Source organism: Triticum aestivum, chromosome 7A (assembly GCF_018294505.1).
Source record: "Triticum aestivum cultivar Chinese Spring chromosome 7A, IWGSC CS RefSeq v2.1, whole genome shotgun sequence".
Classification (NCBI taxonomy): Eukaryota; Viridiplantae; Streptophyta; class Magnoliopsida; order Poales; family Poaceae; genus Triticum; species Triticum aestivum.
In genome coordinates this window covers 141,592,425-141,616,660 of record NC_057812.1, presented here as the reverse complement: position 1 = coordinate 141,616,660, position 24,236 = coordinate 141,592,425, and the positions used below count along the sequence as shown (strand labels likewise).

At 43.6% G+C, this 24,236-nt stretch overlaps 1 protein-coding gene across 1 annotated transcript; it reads left to right on the top strand.

The window, feature by feature from the left end:
• The first annotated feature begins 14,361 nt into the window (after positions 1-14,361).
• LOC123151873 (probable cinnamyl alcohol dehydrogenase 8D) lies at positions 14,362-15,933 on the top strand. Its single transcript, XM_044571513.1, has 2 exons — positions 14,362-14,630; positions 14,732-15,933. Exons 1-2 carry the CDS (start codon positions 14,548-14,550, stop codon positions 15,720-15,722), a joined length of 1,074 nt encoding a protein of 357 aa, XP_044427448.1. The 5' UTR covers positions 14,362-14,547; the 3' UTR covers positions 15,723-15,933.
• Positions 15,934-24,236: the final 8,303 nt, after the last annotated feature.

The following is a 24,236-nucleotide window of genomic DNA, read 5'->3' as shown; positions in this document are numbered from 1 at the left end:
GCCTGGCCCTGTCCGGCCACTCCTCTTCGTCCTCGTCGGCGTCGGGGGCGTAGTCCGACGGAGGGGTTTTCCTCTTCTTGGACCCTTCGGCCCCCCTACTGGGGCGGCCTTCCTCTTCTTTCCTCCTCCCCCCCCCCCCCCCCCGCTGGAGGGGGAGAGGTTTCTTCTTCCTCCTCCTCGTCTCCACGGGAGGAGTGCGTCTTGGACTCATTGGACGACAAATCCGACACCACCATATGCTGGGAACTCTTTCGAGTCCCCGTGGCCTTCTTCTTCTTGGCCTTCTTCTCCGGCACCACATAAGGCGCCGGAACCAGCAGCTTCGCTAGGGGAGCAGGGGCTGGGTCTTCGGGCAAGGGAGCCGGACATTTAATCGATCCGGACTTCGCCCGCCAAGCCTGTCAAAGGTAAGGGAGTTTAGATCCCGCATAGAGTCAAACTATGAAAAAACTTAACATCCTGTAAAAGGTGAAAATGGCTTACCTCGCTAGCGTGACGCTGCGAGCTGTATCCGCGGTCCTCGGAAGCGGATGTGGGAGCCTCGGCGCCTTTGGTTAGCACCCTCCAGACGTCTTCATACGTCGTGTCGAAGATCCTGTTAAGGGTTCGGTGCTGCGCTAGGTCGAACTCCCATAGATTAAAGTCCCGTTGTTGACATGGGAGGATCCTACGGACGAGCATAACCTGGACTACTTTGACGAGCTTGATCGGCTTGCTCACCAGGGACTGGATGCATGTCTGCAGTCCGGTCAGCTCTTTTTCGTCACCCCACGACAGGCATGTCTCTTTCCAGTACATAAGCCGCATGGGGGGTCCGGATCGGAACTCGGGGGCTGCGATCCATTTCGGATCGCACGGCTCGGTGATGTAAAACCACCATGATTGCCACCCCTTCAGGGTCTCCACGAAGGAGCCCTCGAGCCATAGGACGTTGGCCATTTTGCACGCCATGGCGCCTCCGCACTCCGCCTGGCTGCCGCGCACCACCTTGGGCTTGACGTTGAAGGTCTTGAGCCAGAGGCCGAAATGGGGGCGGATGCGGAGGAAAGCCTCGCACACGACGATAAACGCCGAGATGTTGAGGACGAAGTTCGGGGCCGGATCGTGGAAATCCAGGCCATAGTAAAACATGAGCCCCCGGACAAATGGGTGGAGTGGAAAAACCCAGTCCGCGGAGAAAGTGGGGAAGGAATACTACCCTCTCATGGGTCCTTGGGGTGGGGAGAAGCTGCCCCTCCTTGGGAAGCCGGTGCGCGATGTCTTTGGACAAGTATCGGCCTTCCTTAGCCTTTTGACATGGCCCTCCGTGACGGAGGAGACCATCCACTTGCCTCCCGCTCCGGACATTGCTGGAGAAGGTTGAGGTGGGAAGTGCGGGCTTGGGCGCTGGAGCTCGAGTGCGCAGGAGATGGATAGGCAAAAGAGGAAGAAGGCGTAGGTAAAAGGGTGGATCCTTATCCCCTTATATGGGCGGATGCGGTTGTGCGTCCCCACCAGCCTAGTAAAACTCGCTTGCCTCCCTAACGCCATGATAAATGGCGCGGTTGGGTTATCCACGTCCGTATTGATGAGAATCCCATAAAGGGGGTACACGATCTCTGCTTTGACAAGACGTGCCAAGGAAACCGCCTCGCAAAACATGCTAAGGTGGAAAAGTAAAAACGATTCGAGTAAAGGACTTGGCTGTAGTGTGATGGCGCACTGCAGAATACGTCAGCAGATTTGATTTGTGTTAATATTATTCTCTCTATGGCAATATGTGGAAACTTATTTTGCAGAGCCGGACACTACTGTTGGTGTTTACAATCTTCTATGAAGGACTTGGAGGAGGAACCCGCCTTGCAATGCCGAAGACAATTTGCGCGCCGGACTCGTCGTCATTGAAGCCTGGTTCAGGGGCTACTGAGGGAGTCCTAGATTAGGGGGTGTTCGGATAGCCGGACTCCTGGACTATGAAGATACAAGATTGAAGACTTCGTCCCGTGTCCGGATGGGACTTTCCTTGGCGTGGAAGGCAAGCTTGGTGATGCGGATATTCAAGATCTCCTACCATTGTAACCGACTTTATGTAACCCTAACCATATTCGGTGTCTATATAAACCGGAGGGTTGTAGTCCGTAGGCAATCAACTCCATACACAACAATCATACCATAGGCTAGCTTCTAGGGTTTAGCCTCCTTGATCTCGTGGTAGATCTACTCTTGTACTACCCATATCATCAACATTAATCAAGCAGGAGTAGGGTATTACCTCCATCGAGAGGGACCGAACCTGGGTAAAAAACATCTTGTCCCTTGTCTCCTGTTACCATCCGGCCTTGACGCACAGTTCGGGACCCCCTACCCGAGATCCGCCGGTTTTGACACCGACAGGGAGCTAACCCACGATCGCAGCGGACGTTGCCATGCCAACCAAAGCCAGCATAGCCTAAGAGCCTGACCAAATTTGGCAATGTCTAGGACACCCATGCGACCAAGATGTTTGGGGCGACAAATCAAGCTCCAGGCCACCCTGCAATTCCCATCGTTGCACGTATTGTCCCCATTCCAGAGCAAGGCACGACAAATCTGCGACATGCGCTTTATCACCTAGGCTAGTAATTTGTGAACGGTCATCATATATATTGCCAGTGAGGTCAGCCCTGTCTTCAGTAGCACCAACCTGCCGCTCTTTGCCATGAAATCACCCTTCCAGGCAGCGGCCTTGTTTCCGAATTTTATGAGGAAGGGGTCCAGGTCCACTTTGGTCAGATTCCGAAGTGAAAGGGGCATGCCAAGATAAGTTGTTGGGAAAGATTTGATTGGAATCCCTAGTGGCGACAGAATGTGCGGAAGGTCCAGGCCGCCGCAGCGAATAGGCAAGGTAGAGCTCTTGTCCATGTTGGTAACGAGGCCCGCGGCCGACGCAAAGCAGTTCAACAACAGGCGGATCATGCAAGCGTCCGCCCTTGAAGGGTTCATGAAGAGCGCCACATCATCCGCGTAGAAGGAGCAATGCGGTAACCTTCGACGCCCTGGAAGCTTAGATAATAAACCATGCTTCATGGCCATGGACATCATTCTTTGAAGTGGGTCCATTTTAAGTATGAACATGAAGGGGGAGATGGGGTCCCCTTGCCGCAATCCACACATGTGGTGAATGACCTCCGATTGTTGTCTGTTTATCATGACCCTCGACGCGGACGTGCGTAATAGCATGGCAATCCATTCCCTCCATCTTTGGCCAAAACCCCTTGCTTCGAGCATGTCCAGGATATAGGCCCAAGAAATCAAGTCGAAGGCTTTTTCCAAGTCAAGCTTAAGGAGAACAGCAGGTTTCCTAGACTTATGGAAGAGTCTGGCAGTGTTCTGGACATGTAGGAAATTCTCTTGTATGCTATGCTTTTTGATGAATGCACTCTGACATTGATCCACCAGGGCATTGAGCTTTGGGGCTAGCCGCAAAGCAAGGATCTTTGAGAAGATTTTGATTATGCTATGAAGTAAGGAGATTGGCCTAAAATTCTGCAAGGCATCTGCACCCAATGCCTTAGGGATGAGCACCAGGAGTGCGTGGTTGACACGATCCAGACCTTGGTTATCCATTCGGAATAGCTGTTGGAGGGCAGCGAGCAGGTCCCACTTGATCGTGTCCCAGCAGGTTTTGAAGAAGCCCCCCGAGAAACCGTCGGGCCCTGGCGCCTTATCCGCTGGGATCGCATCCACCGCCCTCTTAATTTCTTCGAGTGATAATTCTTGCTCGAGCTCCTGAAGATCAACGCGTTCAAGGCTCAATTCATCCCAATTGAGCGCAGCCGATCTGCGCTTGTTTGTGCCGAAAATCTGTGTGAAGTGCTCGTGGGCCAGGTTTGTCATGTCTTCCGAAGATGAGACTAGGCCCTGTGTACCGTGCAACACATGGATGGTGTTTCTCTTGTGGCGCGCGTTAGCTTTCCTCTGAAAGAATTTTGTATTGGTGTCGCCTGCTTTTAGCCAGAGGACACTGAAGTAAATATGCCCTAGAGGCAATAATAAAGTTATTATTTATTTCCTTATTTCATGATAAATGTTTATTATTCATGCTAGAATTGTATTAACCGGAAACATAATACATGTGTGAATACATAGACAAACAGAGTGTCACTAGTATGCCTCTACTTGACTAGCTCGTTGATCAAAGATGGTTAAGTTTCCTAACCATAGACATGAGTTGTCATTTGATTAACGGGATCACATCATTAGGAGGATGATGTTATTGACTTGACCCATTCCGTTAGCTTAGCACTTGATCGTTTAGTTTGTTGCTATTGCTTTCTTCATGACTTATACATGTTCCTGTGACTATGAGATTATGCAACTCCCGTTTACCGGAGGAACACTTTGTGTGCTACCAAACGTCACAACATAACTGGGTGATTATAAAGGTGCTCTACATGTGTCTCCAAAGGTACTTGTTGGGTTGGCGTATTTCGAGATTAGGATTTGTCACTCCGATTGTCGGAGAGGTATCTCTGGGCCCACTCGATAATGCACATCACTATAAGCCTTGCAAGCATTGCAACTAATGAGTTAGTTGTGGGATGGTGTATTACAGAATGAGTAAAGAGACTTGTCGGTAATGAGATTGAACTAGGTATTGAGATACCTACGATCGAATCTCGGGCAAGTAACATACCGATGATAAAGGGAACAACGTATGTTGTTATGCAGTCTGACCGATAAAGATCTTCGTAGAATATGTAGGAGCCAATATGGGCATCCAGGTCCCGCTATTGGTTATTGACCAGAGAGGTGTCTCAGTCATGTCTACATAGTTCTCGAACCCGTAGGGTCCGCACGCTTAACGTTCATTGACGATATAGTACTATGAGTTATGTATGTTGGTGACCGAATGTTGTTCGGAGTTCCGGATAAGATCACGGAAATGACAAGGAACTCTGGAATGGTCCGGAGATAAAGATTGATATATGGGATAATAGTGTTTGAACTCCGGAAGGGTACCGGAAATCACCGGAAGGGGTTCCGGATGTTTCCCGAAATGTTTGGGTACGAGAACACTTTATTTGGGCCAAAGGGGAAAGCCCACAAGTTTTTTGTAAAGCGCAAAAGGAAGTTTTGCGGAGTCCAGGGGCCAGACGCCAGGGTCCCTGGCGTCTGGGTCCAGACGCCGGGAACCCTGGCGTCTGGCCCTGGAGTCCGAGAAGGACTCTTGCCTTTCGGGTGAAACCGACTTTGTGGAGGCTTTTACTCCAAGTTTCGACCCCAAGGCTCAACATATAAATAGAGGGGTAGGGCTAGCACCCAGGACACATCAAGAAACACCAAGCCGTGTGCCGTCAACCCCGTCCCCTCTAGTTTATCCTCCGTCATAGTTTTTGTAGTGCTTAGGCGAAGCCCTGCGGAGATTGTTCTTCACCAACACCGTCACCACGCCGTTGTGCTGCCGGAACTCATCTACTACTTCGCCCCTCTTGCTGGATCGAGAAGGCGAGGACGTCACCAAGCCGAACGTGTGCAGAACTCGGAGGTGTCGTGCTTTCGGTAATTGGATCGGTCGGATCGTGAAGACGTACGACTACATCAACCGCGTTGATATAACGCTTCCGCGAACGGTCTATGAGGGTATGTAGACAACACTCTCCCCTCTCGTTACTATGCATCACCATGATCCTACGTGTGCGTAGGATTTTTTTGAAATTACTACGTTCCCCAACAGTGGCATCCGAGCCAGGTTTTATGAATTGATGTAATATGCACGAGTAGAACACAAGTGAGTTGTGTGCGATATAAGTCATATTGCTTACCGGCATGTCACACTTTGGTTCGGTGGTATTGTTGGATGAAGCGGCCCGGACCGACATTACGCGTACGCTTACGCGAGACTGGTTTTACCGTCGTGCTATGCACACAAGTGACTAGCGGGTGTCAGTTTCTCCAACTTTAGTTGAACCGAGTGTGGCTACGCCCGGTCCTTGAGAAGGTTAAAATAGCACTAACTTGACAAACTATCGTTGTGGTTTTGATGCGTAGGTAAGAACGGTTCTTGCTCAGCCCGTAGCAGCCACGTAAAAACTTGCAACAACAAAGTAGAGGACGTCTAACTTGTTTTTGCAGGGCATGTTATGATGTGATATGGTCAAGACATGATGAGATATAAGTTGTTGTATAAGATGATCATATTTTGTTGAAGTTATCGGCAACTGGCAGAAGCCTTATGGTTGTCTCTTTATTGCATAAGATGCAAGTGCCAAATAATTGCTTTACTTTATCGCTATGCGATAGCAATAGTTGCAAGAGCAATATTTGGCGAGACGACCATGTGATGACACATTGATATAGATCAAGATGATGGAGATCATGGTGTCATGCCGGTGATGATGGAGATCATGACGATGCTTTGGAGATAGAGATCAAAGGCACAAGATGATGATGGCCATATCATGTCACATATTTTGATTGCATGTGATGTTTATCTTTTATACATCTTATTTTGCTTAGTCCGACGGTAGCTTTATAAAATGATCTCTCACTAAATTTCAAGGTATAAGTGTTCTCCCTGAGTATGCACCGTTGCCAAAGTTCGTCGTGCCCAGACACCATGTGATGATCGGGTGTGATAAGCTCTACGTCCGTCTACAACGGGTGCAAGCCAGTTTTGCACACGCAGAATACTCAAGTTAAACTTGACGAGGCTAGCATATGCAGATATGTCCTTGGAACACTGGAGACCGAAAGGTCGAGCGTGAATCATATAGTAGATATGATCAACATAGTGATGTTCACCATTGAAAACTACTCCATCTCACGTGATGATCGGTTATGGTTTAGTTGATTTGGATCACGTGATCACTTAGATGATTAGAGGGATGTCTATCTAAGTGGGGGTTCTTAAGTAATATGATTAATTGAACTTTAATTTATCATGAACTTAGTCCTGGTAGTATTAGCATATCTATGTTGTAGATCAATAGCTCGCGTTTAGCTCCCCTGTTTTATTTTTGATATATTCCTAGAGAAAACTAATTTGAAAGATGTTAGTAGCAATGATGCAGATTGGATCCGTGATCTGAGGATTATCCTCATTGCTGCACAGAAGAATTATGTCCTTGATGCACCGCTAGGTGACAGACCTATTGCAGGAGCAGATGCAGACGTTATGAACGTTTGGCTAGCTCAATATGATGACTACTTGATAGTTTAGTCCACCATGCTTAACGGCTTAGAATCGGGACTTCAAAGACGTTTTGAACGTCATGGACCATATGAGATGTTCCAGGAGTTGAAGTTAATATTTCAAGCAAATACCTGAGTTGAGAGATATGAAGTCTCCAACAGGTTCTATAGCTAAAAGATGGAGGAGAATAGCTTAAGCAGTGAGCATGTGCTCAGATTGTCTGGGTACTACAATCTCTTGAATCAAGTGGGAGTTAATCTTCCAGATAAAATAGTGATTGACAAAACTCTCTAGTCACCATCACCAAGTTAGTAGAACTTCGTGATGAACTATAATATGCAAGGGATAACGGAAACAATTCCCAAGCTCTTCGTGATGCTAAAATCAACGAAGGTAGAAATCAAGAAAAGCATCAAGTGTTGATGGTAAACAAAACCACTAGTTTCAAGTAAAGGGACAAAGGGAAGAAAGGGGAACTTCAAGAAGAACGGCAAGCAAGTTGCTGCGCAAATGAAAAAACCCAAGTCTGGACCTAAACCTAAAACTGGGTGCTTCTACTGCAAAGGGACTGGTCACTGGAAGCGGAACTACCCCAAGTATTTGGCAGATAAGAAGGATGGCGAGGTGAATAAAGGTATATTGGATATACATGTTATTGATGTGTACTTTACTAGTGTTTATAGCATCCCCTCAGTATTTGATACTAGTTCAGTTGCTAAGAGTAGTAACTTGAAACAGGAGTTGCAGAATGAACAGAGACTAGTTAAGGGTGAAGTGACGATGTGTGTTGGAAGTAGTTCCAAGAATGATATGATCATCATCGCACACTCCCTATACTTTCGGTATTAGTGTTGAACCTAAATAAATGTTATTTGGTGTTTGCGTTGAGCAAGAATATGATTTGATCATGTTTATTGCAATATGGTTATTCATTTAAGTTAGAGAATAATTGTTATTCTGTTTACATGAATAAAACCTTCTATGGCTATATACCCAATAAAATGGTTTGTTGGATCTCGATCGTAGTGATACACATATTCATAATATTGAAGCCAAAAGATGCAAAGTTAATAATGATAGTGCAACTTATTTGTGGCACTGCCGTTTAGGTCATATTGGTGTAAAGAGCATGAAGAAAATCCATGCTGATGGGCTTTTGGAATCACTTGATGCTTGCAAACTATGCCTCATGGGCAAGATGACTAAGACTCCGTTCTCCGAAACAATGGAGCGAGCAACAGATTTGTTGGAAATCATACATACTGATGTATGTGGTCCGATGAATATTGAGGATCGCGGCAGGTATCATTATTTTCTGATCTTCACAGATGATTTGAGAAGATATGAGTATATCTACTTGATGAAACACAAGTATGACACATTTGAAAAGTTCAAAGAATTTCATAGTGAAGTGGAGAATCATCGTAACAAAAATAAAAGTTTCTACGATATGATCGCATAAGTAAAATATTTGAGTTACGAGTTTGGCCTTCAATTAAAACAATGTGAAATAGTTTCACTACTCACGCCACCCGGAGCACCACGGTGTAATGGTGTATCCGAATGTCGTAACCGTACTTTATTAGATATGGTGCGATCTATGATGTCTCTTACCAATTTACCACTATCTTTTTGGGGTTATGCATTAGAGACAGCTACATTCACGTTAAATAGGGCACCATCTAAATCCATTGAGATGACACCGTATGAACTATGGTTTGGCAAGAAACCTAAGCTATCGTTTCTTAAAATTGGAGGTTGCAATGCATATGTGAACAAGTTTCAACCTGATATGCTCAAACCCAAATCGGAGAAGTGTGTCTTCATAGGATACCCAAAAGAAAATGTTGGGTACACCTTCTATCACAGATCCGAAGGCAAGATATTCATTGCTGAGAATGGATCCTTTTTGGAGAAGGAGTTTCTCTCGAAGGAAGTGAGTGGGAGGAAAGTAGAACTTGATGAGGTAACTGTACCTGCTCCCTTATTGGAAAGTAGTTCATCACAGAAATCTGTTCATGTGACTACTACACCAATTAGTGAGGAAACTAATGATGATGATCATGTAACTTCAGGTCAAGTTACTACCAAACCTCGTAGGTAAACCAGAGTGAGATCCACACCAGAGTGATACGGTAATCCTGTTCTGGAGGTCATGTTACTTGACCATGACGAACCTACGAACTATGAGGAAGCGATGATGAGCCCAGATTCCATGAAATGGCTTGAGGCCATGAAATCTGAGATGTGATCCATGTATAAGAACAAAGTATGGACTTTGATTGACTTTCCCAAAGATCCGCGAGCCATTGAGATTAAATGGATCTTCAAGAGGAAGACGGACGCTGATAGTAGTGTTAGTATCTACAAAGCTAGAATTGTCGCAAAATGTTTTCGACAAGTTCAAGGTGTTGACTACGATGAGAGTTTCTCACTCGTATCTATGCTTAAGTATGTCTGAATCATGTTAGCAATTGCCACATTTTATGAAATCTGGCAAATGGATAAACAAAACTACATTCCTTAATGGATTTATTAAAGAAGAGTTGTATATGATGCAACAAGAAAGTTTTGTCAATCCTAAAGGTGCTAACAAAATATGCAAGCTCCAGCGATCCATCTATGGACTGGTTCAAGCATCTCGGAGTTTGAATATACGCTTTGATAAGTTGATCAAAGCATATAGTTTTATACAAACTTGCGGTGAAGCCTGTATTTACAAGAAAGTGAGTGGGAGCACTACAACATTTTTGATAAGTATATGTGAATGACATATTGTTGATCGGAGATAATGTAGACTTATTCTGCAAAGCATAAAGGAGTGTTTGAAAGGAGTTTTTCAAAGAAAGACCTCAGTGAAGCTGCTTACATATTGAGCATCAAGATCTATAGAGATAGATCAAGACGCTTGATAAGTTTTTCAATGAGTACATACCTTGACAAGATTTTGAAGTAGTTCAAAATGGAACAGTCAAAGAAAGAGTTCTTGCCTGTGTTAAAAGGTGTGAAACTGAGTAAGACTCAAAGCCCCACCACGGCAGAAGATAGAAAGAGAATGAAAGTCATTCCCTATGCCTTGGCCATAGGTTCTATAAAATATGCCATGTTGTGTACCAGATCTATTGTATACCCTACACTGTTTTTAGCAAGGGAGTACAATAGTGATCTAGGAGTAGATCATTGGACAGGGGTCAAAAATTATCCTTAGTGGAATAAGGATATGTTTCTCGATTATGGAGGTGACAAAAAAGGTTCATCGTAAAGGGTTATGTCGATGCAAATTTTAACACTGATCTAGATGACTCTAAATCTGAATCTGGATACATATTGAAAGTGGGAGCAATTAGCTAGAGTAACTCCATGCAGAGCATTGTTGACATAGAAATTTGCAAAATACTTACAGATCTGAATGTGGCAGACCCGTTGACTAAACTTCTCTCACAAGCAAAACATGATCACACCTTAGTACTCTTTGGGTGTTAATCACATAGCGATGTGAACTAGATTATTGACTCTAGTAAACTCTTTGGGTGTTGGTCACATGTCGATGTGAACTATGGGTGTTAATCACATGGTGATGTGAACTGTTGATGTTAAATCACATGGCGATGTGATCTAGATTATTGACTCTAGAGCAAGTGGGAGACTGAAGGAAATATGCCCTAGAGGCAATAATAAAGTTATTATTTGTTTCCTTATTTCATGATAAATGTTTATTATTCATGCTAGAATTGTATTAACCGGAAACATAATACATGTGTTAATACATAGACAAACAGAGTGTCACTAGTATGCCTCTACTTGACTAGCTCGTTGATCAAAGATGGTTAAGTTTCCTAACCATAGACATGAGTTGTCATTTGATTAACGGGATCACATCATTAGGAGAATGATGTGATTGACTTGACCCATTCCGTTAGCTTAGCACTTGATCTTTTAGTTTGTTGCTAGTGCTTTCTTCATGACTTATACATGTTCCTATGATTATGAGATTATGCAACTCCCGTTTACCGAAGGAACATTTTGTGTGCTACCAAATGTCACAACGTAACTGGGTGATTATAAAGGTGCTCTACAGGTGTCTCCGAAGGTACTTGTTGGGTTGGCGTATTTCGAGATTAGGATTTGTCACTCCGATTGTCGGAGAGGTATCTCTGGGCCCACTCGGTAATGCACATCACTATAAGCCTTGCAAGCATTGCAACTAATGAGTTAGTTGCGGGATGATGTATTACGGAACGAGTAAAGAGACTTGTCAGTAACGAGATTGAACTAGGTATTGAAATACCGACGATCGAATCTCGGGCAAGTAACATACCGATGATAAAGGGAACAACTTATGTTGTTATGCGGTCTGACCGATAAAGATCTTCGTAGAATATGTAGGAGCCAATATGGGCATCCAGGTCCCGCTATTGGTTATTGACCAGAGAGGTGTCTCGGTCATGTCTACATAGTTCCCGAACCCGTAGGGTCCGCATGCTTAACGTTCATTGACGATATAGTACTATGAGTTATGTATGTTGGTGACCGAATGTTGTTCGGAGTTCCGGATAAGATCACGGACATGACGAGGAACTCCGGAATAATCCGGAGATAAAGATTGATATATGGGATAATAGTGTTTGAACTCTGAAAGGGTTCCGGAATTCACCGGAAGGGGTTCCGGATATTTCTCGAAATGTTTGGGTACAAGAACACTTTATTTGGGCCAAAGGGGAAAGCCCACAAGGTTTTTGGAAAGCGCAAAAGGAAGTTTTTCGGAGTCCAGGGGCCAGACGCTGGGAACTGACCCAGACGCCAGGGACCCTGGTGTCTGGCCCTGGAGTCCGAGAAGGACTCTTGCCTTTCGGGTGAAACCGACTTTGTGGAGGCTTTTACTCCAAGTTTCGACCCCAAGGCTCAACATATAAATAGAGGGGTAGGGCTAGCACTCAGGACACATCAAGAAACACCAAGCCGTGTGCCGGCAACCCCGTCCCCTCTAGTTTATCCTCCGTCATAGTTTTCGTAGTGCTTAGGCGAAGCCCTGCGGAGATTGTTCTTCACCAACACCGTCACCACGCCATCGTGCTGCCGGAACTCATCTACTACTTCGCCCCTCTTGCTGGATCGAGAAGGCGAGGACGTCACCGAGCCAAACGCATGCAGAACTCGGAGGTGCCGTGCTTTCGGTACTTGGATCGGTCGGATCGTGAAGACGTACGACTACATCAACCGCGTTGATATAACGCTTCCGCGAACGGTCTACGAGGGTATGTAGACAACACTCTCCCCTCTCATTGCTATGCATCACCGTGATCCTGCGTGTGCGTAGGAATTTTTTTTTGAAATTACTACGTTTCCCAACACACTCTGCTTCTCTGTCGCCGCTTGATCTTGATTAGAACAGCTAGTCCCAAAGTGCGGGATTTAAGCTTTGCGCATAGACTACTCTCTTCCATGGTTAGGCCCCGCAGATCTTGCGCTTTGTCTAGCTGCAGAATCAACTCGTTTACCAGTGCGAATTGCTTCTGAATGTCCCCCACAATGTTCTTACTCCACTCTTTTAGAGCTTTGCTGAGCCGCCACAACTTGTTATTCAGGCGAGACAGTGGGCAAGAAGATCCAGCGTCCAAAGCCCAAGATTGGTCCACCACCTCTCTGAACCCCTCAATAAACTGCCAGTACGATTCAAAGCGGAAGCGCTTGTTTGTCTTGATGATGCTGTCATTGAGTAATAGAAGCGGGCAGTGGTCGGATATGGCAGAAGATTGCGGGAGGAGCTTGGCCATAGGGAATATCAATTCCCAATCAATATTACAGAAGGCTCGATCAAGGCGCACTAGGGTAGGGGTGGCTTGCTCGTTGCTCCAAGTGAATCTGCGCCCAATCAGAGGTATTTCATGGAGGCTCGAGGAGTTCAGGGTTCGTCTAAACTTGTTCATCCAACGCCGGCAAACTCTTGAGTTGTTCTTGTCCTGCGGGTTTGTAATGAGGTTGAAGTCCCCAATGAGGAGCCACGGGCCCGTCATGGTATTATGAATTGAGGCAAAGCTCTGCGAGGAACTCGTTCTTACCTGGTCATCATGGGGGCCATATACCGTTGTCATGGACCAATCATGCCCGCCATCCGTGGGAGAGAAGGTTGCTGTAACAGTGTATGTTCTCACGTCCAGCCTACTAGCCGCATAATCAGTGGAGCTCCAGCACAGCAGGATGCCACCGCGCGTTCCATCGGCGTCAAGGGCCGCATGATGATCAAAACGTGGGCCTACAATTTCCAGGCGATCGGTAGCCGAGCAGGACGAAAGTTTCGTTTCCTGCAGACATACAATCGAACAGGCAAAGCGTTCAATGAGCGTGCGGGCGGCAGCTCGTCTGGCCCTATCATTCAGCCCTCTCACATTTCAGTTAAAAACAACAAGTTTGTCACTCATTGGATAACATAGCAAAGCCACAGAAGGGGTTCACTTGCCAGCGCAAGCCATAATTCACACTCAGAGGCAAATGGCGCAACAGTAGTGTGCAGCCCACCTTACAGACCGAAAGTTCAGAATTTGACTAATCATGGAAACTGGAGTAACAACAGATATAAGTAGCGCAGCTTCAAGAAGCCCTGGCGGAGAGCTCCTCAAGGATGGGATCTGGCTTTGATCGATAAGCCTCACTCCTCTGATGATTGATTCGATTTGCTCAGCAATGACGAGTTCAGACCGGACAAATTTTGGTTGGCAACTTCTTTTTATTTAAATGGGGGCGTGATTGCGCATAGTGGTCCACATGCATGTTGAGTGGTATTCTATCGAACCTGTCTGCTAAGGAGCGAGACCTAAGTATAGCACTTGTATTGTAAGTAAGAGTGTAGACAGAGTGATTTTCTTTTTAAAGTTCGAATTGGTTAGGAGTATTTCCTATGGAGTAGGGTGTGTTAAAGTTCCGACGAAAAAGTCTCCACTGGTTTGACGTGAGAGCTATGGCTGCTAAGCATAATAGGGGTACATTTGGTAAGGCTGAAATAAGTACGCGTGCCATTGCATGAGATGGTTTGGTGACGCTTTGGTCGGAAGGTGCAAACTTATTTTGAGCGCACACGCACAGATTGCTCACTGATCATCCGATCATCGTCACCTACCCACTCCACTACATTGGCCTACAGCACTGCGTGTGTTAAATCGTTCTTCACGGTTTTTAAAAATGGACGGTCAAGCCGCCCCATATCCTTCTGCCATTTCCATTTGAGTGTTTAAAACAAAATTAAAACCCATGCCCATGATGTGCTCGCCCGTCTATTTATTCTGAACTCCATGATGTAGCATTGCTCTATCAGAAATACTATCCTGGTTGAAAAAGAGAGAAAGATAGAAAGGAAAAAGGTCCTGAACGAACGGCACGGCAGGATCAAAGGACGAGCCATGGCGCAGGAGAGTAAGCCGGCGCTCGGGTGGGCGGCCAGAGACGCCTCCGGTCTCCTCTCCCCCTACAGCTTCTCACGAAGGTTTACATCTCCATCTCACGTGGACGTGGTCGTAGTGTACTAGCTAGTGACAGTGTGGTAGTGGTACGTACTGAGCTCAGCTCGTTGTGGTTTTACTCCAGGGCTCAGAAGGAGGACGACGTGACGATCAAGGTGCTCTTCTGCGGGATCTGCCACACGGACCTGCACGTCGCCAAGAACGAGTGGGGCAACGCCATGTACCCCGTTGTTCCAGGGCATGAGATCGTCGGCGTCGTCACCGGCGTGGGCCGCGGCGTCCGGAGCTTCAAGGCCGGCGACACGGTGGGCGTGGGCTCCTTCATCGGCTCCTGCCGCGCGTGCGAGAGCTGCGCCAAGGGGTACGAGAACAACTGCCCCGCCCTCCTGCTCACCTGCAACGGCGTGGACTACGACGGCGCCACCACCCAAGGGGGATTCGCCGACGTCCTCGTCGTCAACCAGGACTACGTCCTCCGCGTCCCGGAGGGCCTGCCGCCGGCCGGGGCGGCGCCTCTCCTGTGCGCCGGCGTCACGGTGTACAGCCCCATGGTGCAGTACGGCCTGAACGCGCCGGGGATGCGCCTGGGCGTCGTCGGCCTGGGCGGCCTCGGCCACATGGCCGTCAAGTTCGGCAAGGCGTTCGGGATCACGGTAACCGTGATCAGCTCGTCGCCGAGGAAGCGCTCGGAGGCGGTCGAGCGCCTCGGCGTCGACGCCTTCCTGGTCAGCCACGACGCCGAGGAGATGAAGGCCGCGGCGGGCACGATGGACGGCATCGTCGACACGGTGTCGGCGGGGCACCCGCTGCTGCCGCTGCTGGAGCTGCTGAAGCCGATGGGGCAGATGGTGCTGGTGGGCGTGCCGACCGAGCCCATGGTGCTGCCGGCCTCGGCCATCGTCACGGGCGGGAAGCGCCTGGCCGGGAGCGGCGTGGGCAGCGTGCGCGACTGCCAGGCGATGCTGGACTTCGCGGGGGAGCACGGCATCGCCGCGGACGTCGAGGTCGTCAAGATGGAGTACGTTAACACGGCCATGGAGCGACTCGAGAGGAACGATGTCAGGTACCGCTTCGTCATCGACGTCGCCGGCAGCATCGGCTGCGCCGCGGTTTAGCGGCATGCAGCATGTGCGCTTGGCTCGGTTACTCACGATGAAGCAGTCGTCGACACGTGAAGTCATAATTTGGTTGTGTGTGTTGTGATTTCAGTGAGTTGGTACGTCGTCAGTGCTGTTTTTTTCTTCAGATAATGCCCTGCCTTTAGCAAGAAGTTCTTATCCTATATAGCTAATAAAAAGGTCACCCCACTACCTTATTTATTTTAAACATCATGACTATGCCACCTCATCAACTACACTACATTTATTTCTTTTAACATGCATGCATGAAAATGCTACTACCTACACTATAGTCTTGCTATATATGACTCTTAGTCGATGTTATATTTGTAAAATTTTACATCAAAATCATGTAATTTTTTTCTTAATTTCTTTCTTTCTTATATGTTATGTCATTTAACTAAGATTTGGTTAAGTCTCACTCGGCTGAGACCTAACTACACCCTATTTATAAACAGAGGGTGTGTATGTACAAGAAAAAGTCGTACAATAGGCTAGGTCAAGAGAACAAAAGAAACAAAACTGCAAGTTAGCTGGCATATATAGTTTGATGTCATTCACAAGCACACCCGTTGGATCAAAACTCACGCTGTGATTCATGTCGTGGCCTCAAGAACGTTTGTATGCGGCCCATGTTGGCTTGTTTTCGTTTTCGCTCTCAGCTCATGTTTCAGGGTTTGAGAGCTATATCTCGCTTATGGCGACACTAGCTTTTGTATCGTTTAAAGTTTTTTTTTTGCATTCTCTATAGTATTGGACTCACCCTTCAGCATCTCTTGCAGACCCTTTATATCATGCCGAACTGTAAATAATTGTCACTTTATAACTTTGGACGAAAAAAATGACCTAAACAGACCCCTTAAACCCCCTCGACACTTATTTTTTTTTTGAGGGGCACGGTCAATTGCCCCAACCACCCGACCCGCGAAAATACAAGTCCCCCCGGCCCCGTCGGTGCCCTATATACTGCGAAAGCAGTTGGCGGGAGGGACATTTCAGCCCGCGCGCGTTCCCTCCCCCTTTCGTAGCCAGCCGTCCACCGCCACGCCCAGCCGCCCCCGGGTCCTTGCCACCCCATATTCGCCGCACCTAGCCGCCCCCCAGGACCCGTCGCCCCGGATCGACCGCCGCCTGCCCCTAGTCACCGCCCGCCCGGATCCGCCGGTGAGCCCTTTTCTACCTCTTCAAGTTTGATTTAGCGAAGGACTTCTGTTCATGCGAGCTCCATTGCGATTTTGTAGATGGATTTGAGCCCTTGCGAGGAATTTTTTCTTGAGGATTCGTCCTCGTCCGACGACTTGGACATAGAGATGCCACTTGAGAACAACCAGCTGCAGATCGTGGTGGCGGTCCTTGTCATGAAGGAGCTCGAGGATACGAACAGAGAGAGACGGCAAGGATCGGCCGTCGACCGTCTTTGCATCCCTCGCAACCGCCATCTCGGGAACGAGATGCTCATGCAAGACTACTTCATGGCGTCACATACGTATCTGCCGCAACTCTTCCGGAGAAGCTATCGAATGCGCCGCCTTCTTTGTAAAAATAGTACAAGCTTGCGAGGCCAATTCTCGGTTTTTTACCCAAAGGAGAAACGCCGCGGGGTTGAAGTGTTTTAGCGCATATCAAAAAATCTTAGCAGCTATGCGGGTGATTGCATATGGCATTCCGGCTAACTATGCCGACGAGTATCTTTGTATTGGCGGTAGCCGTGTGAAGCCATCTAGAGACCCTGACCGCATACAAGCATTCCTTCAGACATACTAGGAAATTGAAGACTCAAACACCCACTACCAGCTTCAAGACGATCTCATTGCACACCATTGACAAAGGTATGGGCGGTAATAAAACCTGCCATTTTTAAATTCATTTAATTTAATTCATGTGTGATTTGTATCATTCTTGTATTGGGAACAATTCTTGTATTAAATTATAAGTTTAATTCTTAGATTTGAATAATTATTGTAATTTGGATGACCGTTGTATTGTAATATTCATATTTTAATTTGTGTTTTATTTGTTTAAATCACGGTCAATTGCTTTGTGTGGTTTTTACGATTTGAGGGCTGAAATCGGCTGCGGCGGAACAGAGCCGCAGCCGATTTCGGTCTTTAAACCGCAGTTTTATCTGCCCTTATCCATGTTTTAAGGGTTGTGGCTTTAAGGGGTCTACTAGAGATGCTCTTAGCCCTTGCTAGTTCGCTTGCTCACTCGTAGCATTCTCTGTGTTTTGCTTTTTTTTTCTGTTTCATTTTCCTCTCTTCGACTTTCTTCTTTTTTCCTTTTACACGGGTCTTTTCTCTTTTGTTTCTTTCTCCATCTTCATTGGTGTTTTCTTTTCTAGTCTATCCCATTTATTTATTGGTTCAAATCATTTTCCATCATTTCTATCACTATTTTTATTCTTTTGCATTGGTTTTCTTCAGCCTTATTTGTATGTCTTGTTTTTCTTTTGGGGTATTTATTGGGTTTCTTTGTCGATTTTAATCGGTTTTCTTTTTTTTCAACACATGCCAATTCTTTAGGTGCACATTCTACATTTTTCGTACACATCAGAATTTGTTATATATACATGGTTAACATTTTTGAAATGCATGATTGCCATTTTTTTTAAACAATTTTGAAGTCTAAAATTTTCCAAACAAGTTGTAAATTTTTGGTATATATCTTATACATTTTTAACATGTTGCAAACACGTGATTAAATGTTTTTTAATACATGGTCAACATTCTTTCATACACAGTAACATTTTTTTAAATGTCTTTAAACATTTTTTGACATAAAACGCAACATTTTTTGTATACACCAACAACATTTTTCTATACATGTTTAACTTTTTAAATACATGATCAAGATTTTTATTTCATACACATTATATTTGTTTTCTACTCCCTCCGTTCCAAAATAAGTGTCTCAACTTTGTACTAAATTCAGTACAAAGTTGCACTAAGCTTGAGACACTTATTTTGAGACGGAGGGAGTATATATTACGCGTATACATGACAAGCATTTTTCTACGCACTTTTGAAAAAAATTGAACTGCTTGATTAATATTTTCTTTCAAATAGTTGGTTAACATTTTTCAAATGCTTTATTAACATTTTTTAAATACATGATCACCTTTTTCAGCCAAATTATATATTTTCTGTATACATGAGAAACATTTTCCCTAGACACCTTTAACAATTTTAAATTCTTTTGATTCTTCATGGATTTTTTTAGTTTTTTTCTTTGTTTTTACACCGGTTTCCTTTTATTTGCCCCATTTTTTCTTTTCTATCCCATTTTCTTTATTTTTCTTCATTTTCATTGTTTTAATGTTGATTTTCATGGGTTTACTTTGTTTTTATTTATTTATTTCTCACTTTTCACTGTGTTCATTCTTTTGCATTGGTTTACTTTGGTTTTTTTGGTTTTCTTTGTTGTTCTGTTCTGGTTTTTATTGGGTTTCTTTGTTTCTTTGTCGATTTTTACAAGTTTCCTTTTGCTTCAGCACATGTCAACATTGTTGGTACACATTCTACATTTTTTTCATCAGACACATATTATATACATGTTTAATATTTTTTATGTAACTGATTACATTTTTTGAAACCTATTTTTATGTCTAATTTTTTTATACACATAGTATATTTTTGGTATATATGTAATACATTTTTATATACACCTTTAGCATGTTTCAGATACAATTGACATTTTTGGAAAACATGGTCAATAATTTTCAATACACAAAGGATATTTTCTTGATGACCATAAACATGTTTTGATACACAATGGACATTGTGTGTATACACCTGCAACATTTTTTATACATGTTTCACTTTTTTTAATACACAATCCATATGTTTTTTCCATACACATTGTTTTTTTTACATAGTTTTTCTATACATGGGTTTCTATGTTTCTTTGTTTCTTTGTCGATTTTCATCGGTTTTCTTTATGTTCAATACGTAACAACTTTTTCAATATAGACTCTACATTTTTTGTATACATCAGAAACATATTTTATATACAAGATGTAAACATATTTGGGTAAAACAAAGAAACTTTTACATCTTTGTCAAAAAATATTTTTCAAAATCATGTATACATCAGAAACTTTTACCCAAATATTAAAAAAACCATTTTAAAAAGTCCAAACTTTTCTGATAAACATGAAAAAGAAAAGCTGAACCATTTTCAAAGTGTGAACACCTTAAAAAATTCTGTACAATTTTTTAAAAAATTTGAACAATTTTTGAAACACAATCTTTTTTAAAAATGGGGATTTTGTTTGAAAACATGAATAAAATTTAAAAATTCCAAATTTATGTTTCAGAATGTGAATAGTTGTTTAAAAACATGGACAAAAATGTGAAATTTCACACAGTTTTAAAATTTTGAACTTTTGGAAAACTTGAAATTATAAAAAAAAGAAACAAAAAATTGAGAGAAAAGGAATACAAAAAGAAACAGAAAAAGAGGAACCAAAATATAAAAATACCGGGTGACCTCGCACGTACGACAAGTTACCCGACCCATCACTAGATAGCTCACATCCTTTTTTAAGGGTAACTAGAGATTTTATTCAATGAGCAAAGTGTCTGGTATACAAATGATGTCACACACTACCCCTAGCAACAAATGGCACCCAATTACAAGAGTCAAAGAAGCTTTAGCTAAATCACGGGTTTCCAAATTTGACTCACGTTGCTCAAACCGAAAGCAAACTTCATCAAATTCTTCATACGGTGATGTATTCCACTGAGAAGCAGCATGCAGACTGAGTCCGCACCTTTTTTGATGCTTGTAGCACCCTCAAGGCTGTCCAAAGCAATCACCACTTTGGATAAAGTTGACATCTTCGTCAAGAGCTAGGGCCTCATTGCATGCTTGCGCCTCCAAAGTTGGAGGATCGAGTAGTTTGTTGAACGTAATAATGGAGGCCCCCAAGAAACATCCAACTCTGCCTCTACAAACTGCTGCAAAGGTACTTATATTGCCTTGGTGAGAAAGACCTCCATCACTAGATCGCTCGCTTCCTGTACCGCTCATTCACACGCTCTAAAATGTGGCCTTTTCTTCAACAGTTTCCTTTAGATTTTTTATATCGACAAATATACGCCCGAAAATATTCAAAATTAGAAAATCGTTCATGAATTCTTAAGACAATCATTCAACAACAAATATGCATGAATTCAACAAAATTTTCGTGAACTTGAAAATAGTCCATGAATTCAAAAAAATGTGTGAATCTCAATAGGTTCATGAATTCATAAAATGATCATGATTATAAAAAAAACTCGTGAAATAAAAAAATTGTAAATTAAAAAAATGTCCATGAATTTAATTTTTTTCTCAAATTTGCAATTTCTAACAATTGTAGAAATAGAGAACAATTTTTAAAATACATACTGAACCAATTATTAATACATGATGAATATTTTATTTATATCCAATGATTTTTTTTAGTATACAGTAAACTTTTTTCAAAACACACACCAGAACAATTAATTGATATATGATGCACATTTATCTACAAACAATGAACTTTTTCAAACATACGGTGAACAGATTTTTTTTACATACAGTCAACCTTTTTTCAAAATACACACTGAACAATTATTGTCCATGAATACAAAAATAATGACAAATTCAAATATTGTTGATGAACTAAAAAACATTAGAATTTTAAAAATGGTCGTATTTTTACTGATTCAATAAATAGTTCATGAATTTAAGATTGGTTGAAAAATTGAAAAAAAATCATGAATCCAATTTTTTTCACGTATTCAAATGAAATAATAGTGAAGATCCAAAAAAATCCCTAAAAACATAGGAAAACAAAACCAGTGAAAACATAAAAGGAGACAAAAACAGGAAGAAAAATCAGAAACTAGTGGAAAGAACAAAAAATAGAAACAAAAGGAAACCGCGAAAACACAAAGAAACACTATAGCAGCAAGAAAAAACATAAAATCCAATAGAAACGAATAGAAACGAATGAATTTTTTTCACAAAATAAAATAAATGTTCGTGAATTTATAAATGTTCATGTTTTCTTAGAAAGTTCACAAATTCTAATTAAATGTTTAGAAACTAAAACAAAGTCACGAATTTTACTTGTTTCCCTGATTTTGAAAATGTTTATATATTATAAAACAGTTTGATGAAAGCAGAAAAAATGAAAAAGAAAAAGAAAAAACAGAAAATAAAACCTGTTCAAAACTACGGAACACTGGGAAAAAAGAACAACCAGGCAGAAAGCCGGTTTTGAAGCTTCCAAAAACGGCCCAGAAACTTCTGAGGATCCTTCATAAAAGCAACTCTAACAGACCCCGCATCCCGTCGACACCCAAAACGTGTTTGAGTTCGCGGAAAAACGCCTTTGCGGACCGGCGCGGACTGCTTCAGTTACAGACCCCGTATATCGGACCCGTAAAAAAGAATATTTGTGGAATATGTTTTTTTACAGGTCGGCTTTGCGGTGTCTGATCTGGCGCAGCTCCTCCCGGCCCTGAAACCTAAATTTGCACCTTAATTTGATCCAACATAATGCATTTCTTTGCTTTTTCAATAATATTGGATACATAAGATATCACCAAATCTTTACTAGAATAACAAGACCAAAGAAAACAAGAACCACAAGTATGCATTTTAGAAGATTTCCAATTTTCATAACTGCTTCCACTAGTTGGATTAATATCTTCTCCATGCATTCATTGTTTATCTGCGGATTCTCGATTTTGCATTCTTCTTTCTTCATCTTTGGTTCGAACGAAGTAGGCGTTGCTTCCCCTCTTGTTGCACATGCAGCCGCATCATTGCCTTCGATTCTTCTAAGGAGTGCGTCAACGTCTATTAAGTTTCTTCCTATCAATAAATCAATGTATTCGTCTTCCCAAAACCAAAATGAGCATCCATCCTCCTACACACATGAATGAGCATGTTCGAAATGAGCTACCGCAATTGAACCAAAGAATAAGCTATCAAAATGAGCTACCACAAGTGTACGTACCCCGTCGTTTTCGCATTTGAAGAACACCCATCCAAGGTGCTTCGACGTGCCCGAAGTTAGCCGCAGCACTGTCCGCGTGCAGTCGTTGCACTGTATGAGCGGCATCGGCGAGCCACAGAGCCGTTGTGCGAGCGCCGAGCCCGGTGGACGGCCAGACGAATCCATGTCCGCAAATCGTCGGCGGCGTCGGGAGGACGAACCCGTACCTGCATGCGGCGATGGGCCCTTGCCGGGGCTGCGAGAGATGCTTCCCGACCAATCGATCGCTTGGCGCAGCCACCGGCGACCGGAAAAGCCAAATCCGGCGGCCCATGATGAAGGTCCGCAAATCCACAAATACGGCGGTCCGCCGGCGCAGGGGGGAGAGAGGGGAGCCCTCGTGCGTGTGGCGGCCTTTCGGCGAGCTCCTATCGGCTGCTTTCGCTGGAATCTTGGGCGGCCCGGCAGCGGCGCGAGAAGGGAGGGAAGGTGGTTGGTGGGGAAAGCACGGGCTGAAATGTCCCCCACCAACCGCTTCCCGCTTATACGCAGGGCAACGCAGCAGTGAGGGAGAAACCTGCGAATACGCGGGTTGGGGTCAAGATTTTGCCGCGCTCCTCAAAATTGTTTATGGACCGGGGCGGGATGTGGAGTTTGATCGGACAGATTTTTCTGTCTTGACTCGCATTTTGGCGATTATTTTATAGGTCGGGGCGAAATGCATAATCTGCTAGAGTTGCTCTAAACTGAATGCTCAAGAAAAGTAGGAGGCATTCTCTTTATGTAGCTTACTGCGAGAAAATGTCGTAGAAACGCACAGGGCAAAGGTAGGAGCGGATGTCATGGGCCACACCATTTTCAGTAGAGAATGCCACAAAACCCGGTTTTGGTAACTTCTAGAGAGTTCCTTGCTCGGTTCTTACTGGGATCTTTTCGATTTTATAGTTTATTTCCGTTTCTATTTCTTTTCTTTTATTTATTTTATTTTTTAATTTTCAAGTTTATATTTATTTACGAAAAATGTTCGAAAATTCGAAATAATATTATTTATTTAAGAAATGTTCCCTTTTTTCAAAGTTTCTTCCCAAATTTAGAAAAATATTATATGTTTAAAAAATATTCACGTTTTTGTAAATTCAGAATTTTTAATAATTTTCCTGTTCTTAAAAAATCACAATTCAAAAAAAGTTTGAGAATTTAAAATTTTAATGTTTTTATAATTTGTTAGGAATTTGTTAGAAAATGTTGTTTTCATTTTTTTGACATATTCGATCTATGCTTGAGAATTTTACAAAACTTTTTTTACCTTTTTGTTCAGTAATTCAAAAATTGTTTGGGAATTTCGAAAAATATTTGTGGTTACATAAATTGTTTGGGTTTTTCAAAAACCTTTGTGTTTTAAAAAAATTCACAAATTCAGAAAATGTTCACAATTTTCAAAAACTATTTGGATTTTCAAAAAATGGTTCTCTTGTGTCAAAACAATTGCTACATTAATTCATTCCGGTCGCTAGTGCTTCCAAGTTGGATCTTTCAAA